Below are 14,023 nucleotides of genomic sequence, written 5' to 3'. Positions count from 1 at the left end.
TAGACAGATAGGAGGCAGGATTAATTGATAAATCTCCATTCATAAGCATGGAAAGAAATCGAATTCTTAAGTTCTCCCTTCGCTGCTCAAGGATTTCGATGCCATTATTATGCATTATTTGGGAGGGGGAGTCATATCGAGAGAATTTCGAATATGTGAATCGCACAGCTTTCCTCTGTACCCTTTCGAGACATTTATTATTTTGTCTAGTAAACGGGTCCCAAGCAACACATGCATATTCAAGTTTCGGTCTAATTAATGAATAATAAGCAAGCAGTTTTACGTTAGATGAGTAATTTTTAAGTTTATGTCGCAAAAAATATAATTTACGCAGGGCGGAAAAACAGATATTATCAATGTGTAAATTCCATGATAAATTGTTAGTAATTCAACCCAGACCTACCAAAACAGTTGTAAAATGCATTATATTATGATCTGTTTTATTCTAGAGTGCATACTGCATTTTGGTATGGGGTACGATCTACAAACTAATTATCAAAAACCACTAATTCTGAAGAAAGGAGTTTTACGAGCTTTCGAAGAATATCACGGCCTTATCAGGTACTGGCAAACTAAAATACTTTCTGAAATTTTTTAACGCTACAAGTAACACGACTGCACTATTAACAAGCGTTTACGATGGCTTCTGCAAAACTATATACGATATATTAACTATATCAACCATATCAGCGCGTAAAAAGTACAACATATGTCAGCAACACAAAACAACAACAACTCTGAGGACAAATTATGGTGAACAACACATATCATACCAAGTACCTACATTGCTAAATCGCTTACATGGTCTCACGATTGCGGATCCTATACTTGTAGTACCATTGTCAAGTCCATCCTGACACGTCACAATATTGATTTTGCATAAATAATGATGTATTTTGCGTTAGCCTTGTGCATTGCGTGATACAATGCTTTTTCTTTTGCTCTATTTCACCTTCAGTACAAGTTTGTGACAACTTAGTTGTGTAAATGTTGACAATGTATCATGACTTAAGCCACAGTTGTGCTGTTTCTCTCTTTTTTTTTCTTATCCTGTGAAAGATCATCTTTTCTCAAAATGATTAGAGGTGCAGTATTATGTCACGTTCATCGGCCTGCGTGCCGAAGTGTAATGGGAGCGGAGGCCTTTTGTCACCCTATGCAGCCTTTGGCCTCTGCTCCCCTTTTTGCAAGCAGGTAGGACAAATAAGCTTCAAACTTCAAAACTTCAAAGCAAATAATAATTGCATGTTCACCGAGGCCTGCGTTATGACTCAGCCTGAGTTTACTTCTGGCTGGAACAGTGCATGCCACACGCGATAAATAATAATATGTGTGAAAGCGCATGCACGTATAACGACGAACAACGGTCATTTCTTATCGAGTTCACGCTCTGTGCATGATCACAAAGGCACAGCCTCCTAATGTGTATGTAAACAAGATATCTCTTCCATTTTATCCCCTTCGGCTACAACGCAATAAACATAGATATGGAAATTTGGTTATTCAGTGAAAAATCACGTAGCCGAACGATCATTTTGGCCAAAAGGAGGACATGCACATCGACGTTCTTTTCTCTTTCAAGAACGCACGCGAATCGGGTAGCAGAAGATTCTCATTCCGGGGACATTTTGACCTTAGTATTCGCTATTTGCTGGCTAAGCTTGCTACCACCCAAAGTTGTATGCACAAGCGGTTGGGAAAGCGGAGCGAAAAAACGTAGGGAGCAGACACACAGTGCACACGAGAGAAACTGACATACAACTAGTATACATTGCCATCACCCATACATTTGTATGTGCCACAATCGCGTAATTACGAATTCACAAACTGCTTTGACAGGGCCAGTCCAGAAAATTTATGATAAAAACATTCTTTTAACGATATCATTTACGAAATCCTTACAAGGAATTTTTTATCATAGGTTGTCGGACTCGCCCTGTCAAAAAAAAAAAATGAAATCTTGAAACGAATGTTTTTAACATAGGTTGCCTAAATTGGCCCTGTCAAAGCAGATTGCGAATCCACAGTTACTCGACTGTGGCAATAAGTACTTTGTGAGTCAGCACTCGTCGTGTGTGCTATGCGTTCATGTCCCCGTGTTGCTTAGCGCTGCTTTCCCAACGGTTCGAGCATGAACCCATTGGCTCACACAAAAGTTCTGTTTGTATGTACAGTCTTACAAACCAGGTTGCCCCAGCTCTGTTCGTTGATCAAGGCGCAGGTGGTTAATATGTCTGCTGTTTCTGCTGCAAATGCCTGTGGACATGATAAGCGTAAATAGAACTAGGGGAAAAGTATTCATGTCTCCCTTCGATGCAGCATGCTCCCCCTTGCTATAGTGTGTAATCTTACCATGCTTGACATGCGCCCTTCTTTTAACACGGCCCGTTTATTTTTTATTCATATTGACAGGCGAAAACTACAGGTGGGCCAATATGACCGCGGGCCCTTGTACCTCGACTTCAAGAATATATGTTAATATGCTATGCTCTTCGTCAATTTTCTGCAAAATGATTTTTCCCAGCTGTTTTAATGTCTGCATCGAACGCAATTCTTTTTTCCCCAGCTGTTTTAACGAACATGATCGAGTTTTCTTGAAGACATTGTAGTGCAGATGACGAGTTTCTTTTCATTTCTTTTCATATTTTTTTAATTCTAACCGCTGGTGGATGTCAGACAGTATCAATGAAGTCATTGCTGAAGTAACTATATTTAATCAGTTACTACTTAGGAGCCGTTTTGCAAATGTGAAACTTAATCCGGTCAGCATTCAACACATGCTCAACTAATAATAACTTTCAAACTTTCACAAGATTAGTTATACTCGTTCGCGAAATCTTCGAGAGAGAGTGCATAGGTCTTCCACGCACTTTCGTCTTGAAGTTGCGCAAGGAAGGCTTTGCCCTGTATATTTATGCCACGTAATCATCGTCAGCCGGCTACAATTAGGCCTTCCCATTGCCACAACACACTTTCGCAGATGCTGTTGCTAACTCATCTTTGGTTATCAGCTTCATCTCAAGATCCTACGCAGTGAAAACATTTCAAGGTACTTTTTCAAACAGACAGTAAGAGTGCCTGCTACCAAGTTTCAACCATTCGTTCACATTTCGCGTGATTTCTTGTTCCCATTCCTCTACTGCGTGCTAACAGCTCACGTTAGATAGAGTATAGTGAATACTTTAGCAACAAGCGCACGCTCGTGCTGAAAAAGCTGGAAAGAGAAATCACTTATATGTTGCGGAAACTTCAAAGAAAAAAAATCATTACCAGTTGGTAGTGTTTCCCACGCGTCCTGATCAGCTGAATTAAGTTTACATTCCGCAGACATTGCTCATTGTAGCGGCTCTCACACGTGGTGCATATGCTCAGACTACTCGCTGGGTGGTGAAGCAATATTGATTCAAGCTAGTTGTTGAGAACTTTTTTTGTCGGTAGACGAAGCCTGTATAATGTAGCCATCCGTTTCACTCCATTCTATTCCTTCCGTATTATTTACCACTTACGAAGTGTCGGTCGCGATGAAAACATAGGCGAAGCGCAACTCGGACCGCAGGCGAACAACCGCAAATAATTGGAATGCAATGTTTAAATTCTTGCATCGCATATTTCTGACGCCAGCCCTTCCGCGTCTTTCTCTTACATAACACGCACGTAAGTATTTCTCTGAGCCGCCGACACGCGTCTGTTTGTGGTGAGCAACTGTCTCTCTACTGTCGACAATAAGCGCGTTACTCATTCTAAACCGACACCTGCGAGGCACAGACGCAGTTCACCTGCAGCACGAGAGGCCAGTTCATCGACGATACCATTACAGCAACACGATGATAGAAGGAGAACGCACAAGGAGTCGCGAGTGTCTGCAAAACGTTCGGCCCGCCGCCGAAGCGAACGGGTTTCGTAAGCGGACTCTGGCCTGTCGCTGCAGCTGCGCGCTATCGGTTCCCGGCAATGACGCTGCGTGTTTGTCTTCGTGCGCGTCGACAACCACCCAGCAACACGGCCAACTGGGTCAGAGAAGGAAGTGGCGACTCGCCTGTGGTGCGAGAGAGCCGACTCCGTATCGCAACTTCTCCCCCAGCCTGTTCTCACTCTCGCCGCACTTCAAGGTCGGGGAACACCGTCGTCGACGTCGCTTGAACTAGCGGCTGTTTGTACGTCACGCCGCTGTTGCTCAAGCGACGGTTTAGGTGTAAGCAAACAGAGGGGACGAAAAATAAGATAGAGCGAGAACAACAACAAAGAAAGAAAACGCCTCTCGGTAACGTTAACGAAAGGCCCTTGTTTTTGTGAGGTAAGAGATGAATGCAAACAGCTGTGTGGAGGGACATTGTATAGGAAATTTATCAGCGAAGCATGAAAAGTCACATCCGGCCGAGTTGAGGTTGTTTACCGGCCGTTGGGAACAAGAGCAGAGAGGGACATGGCGTCGGAAGGCCGTCTCGTGCTTTTACAAAAGAATGTCAAAACACTCTCTTGATGTGCTTAAGTTACCGCAAGACTTTACACACTACAGTTATGCTAGAAACGCTCCAAAGCGCGCAGAAATGACTGAGGGAGATAATAAAAAAAAAACAATTTGTGAAACGTGCAAGATCTACGCTGGTGTAAGGAAATGTGAAGTGTCAGTCAGACGTCTAAGAAACAAGCTTTCGGGGGGGGGGGGGGGGGTATCTTCTCATATACTTATATTTGCAATAGCAACCAACTACGCTAATAAACTTGCTCTGGATGATGGGAGGAAAATACAACTTTTACCTGGCGCACCTGGCAAATCTGCTTAGTGCTCGTGATGAATTGTGCGAGCTTGAGCAATGCATGGCGCCTACCAGACGTCACTGTTCCACATCCTATGAAATTAGCCACGTCTAGCTGCCAATGTTTTCGCACGCTGACAGCAGCCCGGCTTCGACATCACGTATGCGGAACCCGCGACGACGTGCCGAGCAACGCGCGCGTGCGCGCGCCATCGGGACGGCGGTTATCTCTCCCTTTCTCTCTAACGCGAGCAGCGAGAAGGTTCGAGAAACTTCGAGAGTCACGGAGAAATGGGAGCGGGTGAAGAATTCCTCGGACATGGCGGCGAGAGAAGCGGTAGGCGAAGGTTGTGTTGGTCACGTGGTTCACGGTCCAGTCTCTGATTGGCCGCCCATCCGCATAAAGAATGGTGGACCCTGGAGGTTCTTTCAAACCAAGTTGAACTCCAGTGCAGAGCTGACCAACCCATACATGAAAAGTTGGCAGAGAGAACTTTTGCAACCATGGAAGGTGAGTACACGTGCTCGTGTACTTTTACCTGTCAATTGAAAGCAAGTGTTTACGCAAATCTTGTCAATTATGGGCCAAGGCGGTGTATCTGACACCCTTTAAGCAAAATTGGAGATTAGCTCGTGGGGCTACCAAGACCTGGGTCAATGCCCTCCTCCCCAAGTCATAGATTGTACAGTGTTTGCATATGAACGTTAAGTTGCCTTTCCGAGGAATGCTCAAGCACGATATTTCTGTTCCTGAAATCTAGTTATACGTAGCAGTCGGAGGCATGTTCAGTTAACATTACAAGCGGCTCAGGAAGCAGAGGAAATCCTACACAATGAGCTTCACGGAGTGACGTTTTGAGGATGCCCTTGCAAGTTTAGCATTTCTTGGTATTCCGTCCTGAGTGTTTATTTGCATCGATATCGCAGCCGTGCATTAGGCCCCGTTCAATTCATAAATAACAAAAAATATTGACACGTATATTGAAATGACTACACACAGAGAGCCAGAGTTCGCAAATAAGGATATAATGATAAGCACCCCTTTTTTGCCGCAAGGCTTCGCCTATTAAACGCAGAAGTAAAGACGTATAAAAAGAAGGATATCTTGTGGCATACGACGAAAGGCTCCTCTGTAAAAGGAAAGAAAAATCAGCATTTATTCGCTGAACATTTTAATATTTAAGTGTAACACCATGCCTTGAGCATCCTTTGTGACTGCATAGAAATGACTTCTTAATACGTCGTAGGAATTCATAACGAAGTGAAAATATGAACTCATGGATGAAACTGACTATAGCCACATAATCAAATTTCTTAAATGACTGATGGCGCTCTCTATAGTCCAAAGCTTGTTTGACGCATCGTGCAGTCAACCGACCAGCTCCAAGTGAATTACCTAGTCTCTAATGGCGCATATGTTACACGACCCATATTGCGCAACGTGTTTTTTCACAAAACAGGCGCGCAGGTCGCAAACACTCCGCATTATGCACATTATTTTTTGTTTTTTCACATTTGCCTCAGAATCTGGCGTAGTGCCAAGCGCTTCCTCTGAATCTCTTCTGCTGGAGCGATTCCAAGCTATCCCATTTGATTAAAGTCGAGCGTTAAGCATGACTTTGCACAATGACTTTGCTCGCGAAGCCACTCGAGAGCATGTAAAGATGTCCGGAGGACCGTGACCTCACGTTCCCTTGACGCCGAGGCACAAAATCCCGCACGCTGTGAGCACAGCAACGACGGCTGGCAAATTGCCGACACGGTTTTCTTCTCTGTCGAAGCACCGGCACGGGGGGGAAGCTTGAAGTATACATGTTATCACTGTTGCTTGAGTCCGCAGCTGAAACGATATGTGCGCTTGCTCAGCGAGTCTCTGTTTGCTGGTTTTATGGCATCTCAATCGCTGTTACATCACTGAGAGCACAGGCGGCTAGACAACGATAAGGGAGGCCCCCTCCCCTCCTCTCGAGACGCGACCCTTGGACTGCCGAAGTGAGAGAGGCGGTGCCGGTGCTCACCTTGCTTTGAAAAGTTGATGTGCTCTTAGACTCGGGACAGTGGTGGCGGCCTCCGCTGTTGGAGACATACATATACAACGTGGGGCGAACTTGTGTACCCTTGCCGCTTCAGCCTTCTTATGGCAGTGACGACGCAGAAGAACGCTTTAAAGCGGGTGAATATCTGCTAGAAAAGCGATGGCACAGTTTTATCAGGGTGCTGAGCAAGCAGATTTTATTATTGGGTCAAGGACGTAGGATAAGAAATCCACAAGTAGACAGGGCTGACTTCACGTCTGCCGCCTTATATTTAATGCCGCTATCCAAATTGCCATGCTTTAAAGCCGAATGTTTACTTAGAGCGCTTTATGTATTTTAGAGTAATATCATATTGTCGTCTGAATACAAATACAAGAATGGCCATCAGTGAAGGGATCCACTTTGAACCGGTTCGGTTTACAAGCATGAACGATTGCGCGATATGGACCGTTCGGCACTGAACACGACACTTACTGCTGTCAAATATATTGTGCCAACAAGCAATTGTTCTTCCTAATTGGCTGCTTTGCTCTATCCGTAAGAGTGTGCCCGTGTTATCATCGTTGGAGAGCTAAATGATAAGCAGTGGTATGAGTAAATTGTGCCCCGAAGACCATCAAGTACCTGTCAACATGGCACTCGCTGCACTTTTACCCCTGGGCATCCCTGCCGGAGAGTTATGTCGTTCACCGTCCCCATACTAGCGGCGCTATCGCTCATTATCACGAGGACGTCACACTCTAACGGTTCCACAGGGAAGCCTCGGTTCGGCAGGCGGCATACGTGACACGAATTATCTCACACGTCCTTGTCTGTTATCATTGCATTGTGTTGTGCCGGAGTGAACGTCGAATGCCGTCCAAAGGGCACGCGACCTGCAACGTAACAATGGGCTAGGAGACAACAGCTACTGAGCTCAGAAGCGCTGAAGACTACCATCTTCCAATTATTAAATTATGGCTCGCTGATAACCGGTGCGTTGATAAGCCATTCAATCGGAGTAAGCATGTCATGAACATTTTCGGACAGTCATTTGACCTGAAAGATCAGAGGGTATCAGACGGTAGGCTGTGTTAGCAGCAGGCGTTTGTTCATCACTGGGATTAGAGGCTGCTTGTACAGGTAATCATAGAAACAGCCATTGTACCTGCAGGCCGTAATAAACATACAGAGAGAGAATGAGAGAGAGAGAGAGAGAGCGACTATGACAACTGCATTAAGAAATGTTGCTTTACACTGCATATTGCTTTTCAACGTTTCTTAATGAGACGGATCACTATATCAGACTGTTTCTTTCCCCAGTTTGCAGGAAAATCCTTCTTTCTGGAACCGGGAGGCACATCATTCAATGCCGTTCCTCCGGTGTCACGATCACCAAAGCTACAGGTAGGTGACTACCTTACGTGTGGAATATTTCTAAGGCCAAATTTTCATAAATCTTCAGTTGTACAAGGTTTACTGGCTTAATGTGAATATCACTCATTTTGGGAATTAATCATAGTGGTAGTCATATGGGCACACACACTTATGCGGTTACCCGTGGAAGGAACGAGAGAAAAACAAGGTTTTAGATTCTAAGAAACATTTACATGTGTATTAAAGTTCTTTTCTGCAAACAGACCTATATAAGAGATCTAGAGTGCCCAATCAAGGGACCACGTGCCCGAGCTTCTGTCCTTATCTGCTCGTTATGACAGACATTATTAGGTATGAGCCAGACAGACATTACTACGTATTCATATGAGCGGTGTAACTTTCTTGCAGCCTCACCCGCCTCCCCCACCCTCGCCCCAAGTGTAGTCAAGTGTAAACTAACCTCAAAAGGACTGGATAGTACACATAGAAATTATCTGCTGGCAAAACAACTAATACTGCCAGTCGGCAACTCACGCAAGCGTCGTTCCAAATCGTTCTTTCTTTCGAGCTTTCAAATAGTTTCCTTTATGTCATAACGAACTGCTCCTCAGAAGTCAAGGCTAACACACTAACAAAGGCGCACATGCAAGCATGCATAGCTCCGAAAGTCATATTCGCTCAGCATGTCTACAGTGAAAGTCGTGGCTCTGAGTGATCTTGCCTTTGCCTCTCTCCATCCCCCAGCGGCAAGACCGTCTCGTCATATGAGCACCGTTCTCGCCGAAGAGCATGAAGAAATCTCACTTCCCCCGCCAAAGATCAAAGATGTGTACAAATCCAGCGAGAATACCCTATGCGTCACCTTCTCCGACAACAGCAAATGCCAGTTCAGCAGCACTTGGGTGAGTATCATCGCAGTTGTATTACGCCTAATAGTGTAAAACAAAAATAATTTCATTTGAATACAGCATAAATTATAATCAATCGCTATCCTCCAGCAGTAGGCATGTTAACTGCTGTAATGCAGTGAAACCGAAGACGCAAACGAAGAAATTGTGTAGGTGTATGGCCCTATGCGTTCTTTACGGCAGAATTAGCGGCCCATAAACATGCAGTAGGGCCACACAATGTAACGGTGGCACCATGATGTTTAACAGTGGCGCCACACACATCCCTCCCCCTTGTTATCTGGCTACTACCCTACAAGCACCTAAACACTTCGTTTGCTAATTAGGAAAAAAAGCACGGCATGGGTGCAAGAATGCATGTATATCAAAAAGTTGAAATAAACAGTAAAACACAGACCACAAAGCTAACGCCAGTGCTACGACTCTCACTGAAGCTTTAGCTAAAACATTGGAGATTTTGAATAAATGGTGAATTGCCGTTTGAAATTACAAAGAAAGACAGTGTAACCAAATACCACCAAGGACAAGCGTAATAAATATATTTCTGTTCCTGCTCTGACAGCTACGAGACAGCTGCCGGTGCCAGGCGTGTGTGCACCCACCGACGCAAGAAAAGCAGCTGAACAGCGCCCAGATCGACCCAAAGATCCAACCGCTCTCCTGGGACGTCGAGAACAACGCGCAGCTTCTGGAGGTCTTCTGGCCGCAGTCGGCACGCAGGCCTCCTCATGCCAGCACCTACTCTGCCGAGTGGCTCCACCAGTTCTCCCAGCTGTTCCAGCCCAAGGAGCGAGAAGCGTAAGTCACCAAATTCTGCCTATTACTAAGCTGCATGCTACGTAACAGTGAATCCCTGAGCTCAACGTGTTCGGACCTCTGCAGAGACATAGGCGCCCAAACAACGAAAGCGCGAGTTAAATACATCAAGCGACCTAGACTTCATAAACTGCAGGATCGCTATTTCCACGCAGCTGATAGATTCGAATGTCAATTATTAATACTAGAACTCTTCAAGAAATGTAACATGTGGCAGTAGCTGACGGACTATTTTTCTATTCTGTGACTGAGAATTCGCGCAACCATTTACTTTTGCAACCGTCCTTTCTTATACTGAAGGGTTACACGAAGGTCTACCTATAGCCTAGTAATATACAATTCAATCGTGGAATACCTTGAGCCATATGAATAAAATTCTGATCGTTAAATGGCTCATGGTAGCCACATGGGAAAGCTATATGATTTCAGACACTCTTCAAATGTTAACATATCCCGTGACTTCGTTTCTCGCATTAAAAATTTGTTGTATTCCATTTAACAACTTGCAGAGTACCACCAGCCACCTTTAACGTGGCAGCCGCCCCTGCTGCTTCCGCTGCCGAGCCCATGGCTGTGCCGCAGCCGCACGATGACATCAAGGATGAGGCCTACACAAACAAGAAGTCTTCTGTGATCCTGTGGAACCGTGACGAGATAGAAGAGAACCCGCCTGAACTGGAGTACGAAGACTTCATGGGCACGCGTGCTGGTCTCAAGAAGATGCTCAAGAACGTCTGCAAGTACGGCATCTCCGTCCTCAAAGGTAAGCTTTCCGCACTTGCTTTTCTTACCGTCTTCCAATGTATAAAAGTATATATATACATATAGTGTGCGTGCGTGTGTATGTGTGTTTTAATCACCATCGCCCATCTGTAGATGTTTATAAGCAGTGAAGCGATGCAACTAAATAAGTAATACATAAGTGAATAGAGCTTGAGTATATGAGGTTGTTGAGATGCCTTTTAACGGGACAACTATGATATTTGCGAACTAAACGTAAACAAAATAAACAAAAGTACACAGAAACACCAACAAACCATCGCGCACGCATACACGCACAAGCAATAAAATTAGTGTACATTAGTACATCAGTATCCAGCGTGAGAAGTGAAAATACTGGCTGTCACCATAAGAAAGTGGTAGCGACAGTATACTCTACACGTCTTGATTTCGGGACACTAAAATTATAAACGTTGCGAGCTATATACATATATGGCTTCGGTTGAACACAAGAATGAACTCGTTTTCGTGTGTGCAACTTTGTTGACGGCGGGCTTTTAAAAGTTCTCTTCGTACTCGTCGCTGTCCTTAGGAGTGCCCCTCCACGAGCACGAGATCATTAGTGTCGCACGGCGCATGGGCTACATCCGAGAGACCGGCTACGGCTTGACCTTCGACGTGCGCTACAACGCTGACCCGAAGACCCACTTGTCCTACACGGGAGTCCAGTTCGGCCACCACACCGACCTGGCGTACCGGGAACGGGCACCGGGCGTGCAGCTTCTGCACTGCCTCAGGGCTGCCGACCCAGCCACCTGCGGCCAGAAGGCCGGCGGCAAGTCTTTCTTCGTGGACGGCTTCTACGCGGCTCAGTGGCTACGCTACAACTACCCCGAGCACTTCAAGATTCTCTCGACGACACCGGTCATGTTCTCATTCCTGGACGCCGAGAGAGACGTGAGTATGCCGTGAGAAGGTTATAGATGTAGCAGTTTCCTTTAAGCAACGTGATAACACTGAATGCGCCAAAACTTCACGGTGATTTGCGAGGAACGCTGTAGTGAAGGTATCCGTACTAATTCTAATCGCTGGAGGTTTAACGTACAGTTAAATTTCAACAGGACGGCGTTCTTTTGCATGCGGCTCCAAGATGAACGCTGTCGCCATGGCAAGTAATTGAACAACCACATGCACAGCAACAGAACGCCATAGTGAGAAATCGGCGCGGGTAGCTTTCTTGCAACTCCTGCCCGAAAATTAAAAGGTGTATCTCATCAAAGGTAGGGGAAAACGCGCAGGCCAAGCAGCCTGCTGGCAGTTTTGTAGCCTGTTACAATAAGGCAATGCTAAGACGAGCGCCGTAGGCCTTCCCTATTGAAATACACGAAGACATTTGGCAGATCTGGATCTGGCAAATGTCACTATGGTCGTCTAGTTAAGAGTTCGGTCTCTTGCGATATGAAGGGCAGTTTACCTTGTTAACTTTTTCTCAAATACGAGTGAACTCATGCATGCCTCCAGGTAACTGTGTCAACACCATGCGTGGCATGTTTAGTGATCAATGGACCAGTAAAACAGCTTCTCGAAAGGAGCTGCTTTAAGTAACACGATCCTGTTTTCCTGTGCTACAGACGACAGCATAAAGCTTTGCCAATTATGCAACAGCAGGCCAAATGACTACACTAGTTTAGCAACATGCTCCGTCAACTATGAATGCATTTAAAAGCTAAGTTATGAAAGCAAGCTAAGCAATAAAGTAACAAAGGATGATGCTAACGTTAAGGGCACCCACTTTGCTTCTCTTGAATAAACAATGGACGCAGGAGAGCAAAAGAAAATAACAGACAAATGTGGAAGTTCATAAAAACAGCCAACACCGACCGACCGATTGAAAAACGTTTTGCTCCGCTATTTGCGCAGAGGTGGTTCCGGGAAACGTGGCCTGTGATAAGCGTCGACTACATGGGCAAGCTGAAAGACATCCACTTCAGCCTGTTCTCGATGAGGCCGCCGCTGCTGCCCCAGGACCAGGTGGCCACCTACTACGAGGCACTACGGCTGTTCGCACAGCGCATCGAGCAGAGCACGCTCCAGTACTCCTTCTACCTGAGTCCCGGTGATCTAGTCGTGATGAACAACCGCAGGATCTTGCACGGAAGGACGGGCTTTGACCCCACAAAGGTTGACAGGTAAGAGAACGCTAGAAAATGTCACGAACGGGCTAGTGATACCACCTACGCTAATTAAAACCGCAGGCAGACTATTTCCATCCCGTGTGTCAAATGCGACATCTTTTTCGTTCGGTTTACATTCGTACGAAATCTGTCACGGCACTGCTTGTAGACAGAAATGCGACTGTGCCTGCGACGCTCTTGGTACCAGTATACAAAGAAAAAAGAGAGCTGCCTTTTTGCGACCTCCCACGTAGACTCGTATTACCATTGCTGGCTGTCTCCGTTTCATTAATCAAGATAATTAGCGTATATGGTATATGGTAAGAAAAAAATCCTATGACTTGCAAAACAATGCGTAAAGCATCCGGAAGCTCAGCGGTTCATACCTGATTTATCAGACGACTTTTCAGTGATCCCCGCATCAATTTAAACTTTACACTTCAATAGATTAGGCGAGCCGTTGCGAAGGCCACGTAGCTAAATTTCATAAGGAATTCGGGAGAAACTGAGTCTGAAATGAAAAATATTGTGGCAAATGCAACTTAAACAAATGCGGGAGGAAATCTAAAGGACGTTGTATGAGGAAGCAGATAAATTAAGCTATCACAAGAATTTCCTTAGGCATAAGTCATGTAGTGAGTTTCTTTGGAAACCGTTAGTTCCAAGTATGTCTTCAAAACGTGATTTAGCTATATTTATGTCGTTTTATTTGTTTCAGGCACCTGAAAGGCTGCTACATGGACCTCGACGAACTGAAGTCCCTTTATGAGAAAATGCGGAAAGATGACGCTTTGTAAATATACATCCACTCACACATGTACATACAAATAAATCATCATCGTAGGTACCATATCTAATAATACGTAGTGGGATCGGTTCAATAAAAAGATACTTATCCCCAAATTCATATTGCCTTCATTTTCTTTGCGGCGACAGCAGTCTAGTGCTCACCGCTGAATTTTCTTCGCCTGTGCTTCTGTCAATTCCGTTACGCTGACTACGACCGTGGTGGTCTACGACATTATTCCTTCATCATCAGGCCGCCTTATCGCCCCGAGCTTCAACGTCACACTAAGGCGAAAAAAACGAAAACTTTATTCACCAAGGGCACCACATTGCTTGCAGCGAACGAGCTTATATATTGCAGAAAGCCATCTGACACAAAGGTACCAGGGAGCCCAAATATGTTCTGCATAATCAGTCATTAGAACAGCGCGTGATATTCAATGGTGTCATAGCGCCGTTGTTGTCATACG

At 45.2% G+C, this 14,023-nt stretch overlaps 1 protein-coding gene across 1 annotated transcript; it reads left to right on the top strand.

The window, feature by feature from the left end:
- Positions 1-5,168: 5,168 nt before the first annotated feature.
- On the top strand, positions 5,169-13,670 carry LOC126531160 (gamma-butyrobetaine dioxygenase-like). Its single transcript, XM_055070992.2, has 8 exons — positions 5,169-5,268; positions 8,096-8,179; positions 8,894-9,051; positions 9,620-9,855; positions 10,383-10,636; positions 11,186-11,550; positions 12,514-12,782; positions 13,486-13,670. The coding sequence occupies exons 1-8, from the start codon at positions 5,262-5,264 to the stop codon at positions 13,562-13,564; spliced, it is 1,452 nt and encodes a 483-aa protein (XP_054926967.1). The 5' UTR covers positions 5,169-5,261; the 3' UTR covers positions 13,565-13,670.
- The last annotated feature ends 353 nt before the right edge of the window (positions 13,671-14,023 follow it).

This window comes from Dermacentor andersoni, chromosome 5 (genome assembly GCF_023375885.2).
Source record: "Dermacentor andersoni chromosome 5, qqDerAnde1_hic_scaffold, whole genome shotgun sequence".
Classification (NCBI taxonomy): domain Eukaryota; kingdom Metazoa; phylum Arthropoda; class Arachnida; order Ixodida; family Ixodidae; genus Dermacentor; species Dermacentor andersoni.
This window is presented reverse-complemented; position numbering and strand designations above follow the sequence as displayed.

Bases quoted from the DNA above. Each gene is read 5' to 3' on its own strand.
- LOC126531160 (XM_055070992.2), top strand. The intron at 9,052-9,619 runs GTGAGTATCATC...CTGCTCTGACAG, and splicing joins GCCAGTTCAGCAGCACTTGG to CTACGAGACAGCTGCCGGTG. The intron at 10,637-11,185 runs GTAAGCTTTCCG...CGCTGTCCTTAG, and splicing joins CGGCATCTCCGTCCTCAAAG to GAGTGCCCCTCCACGAGCAC.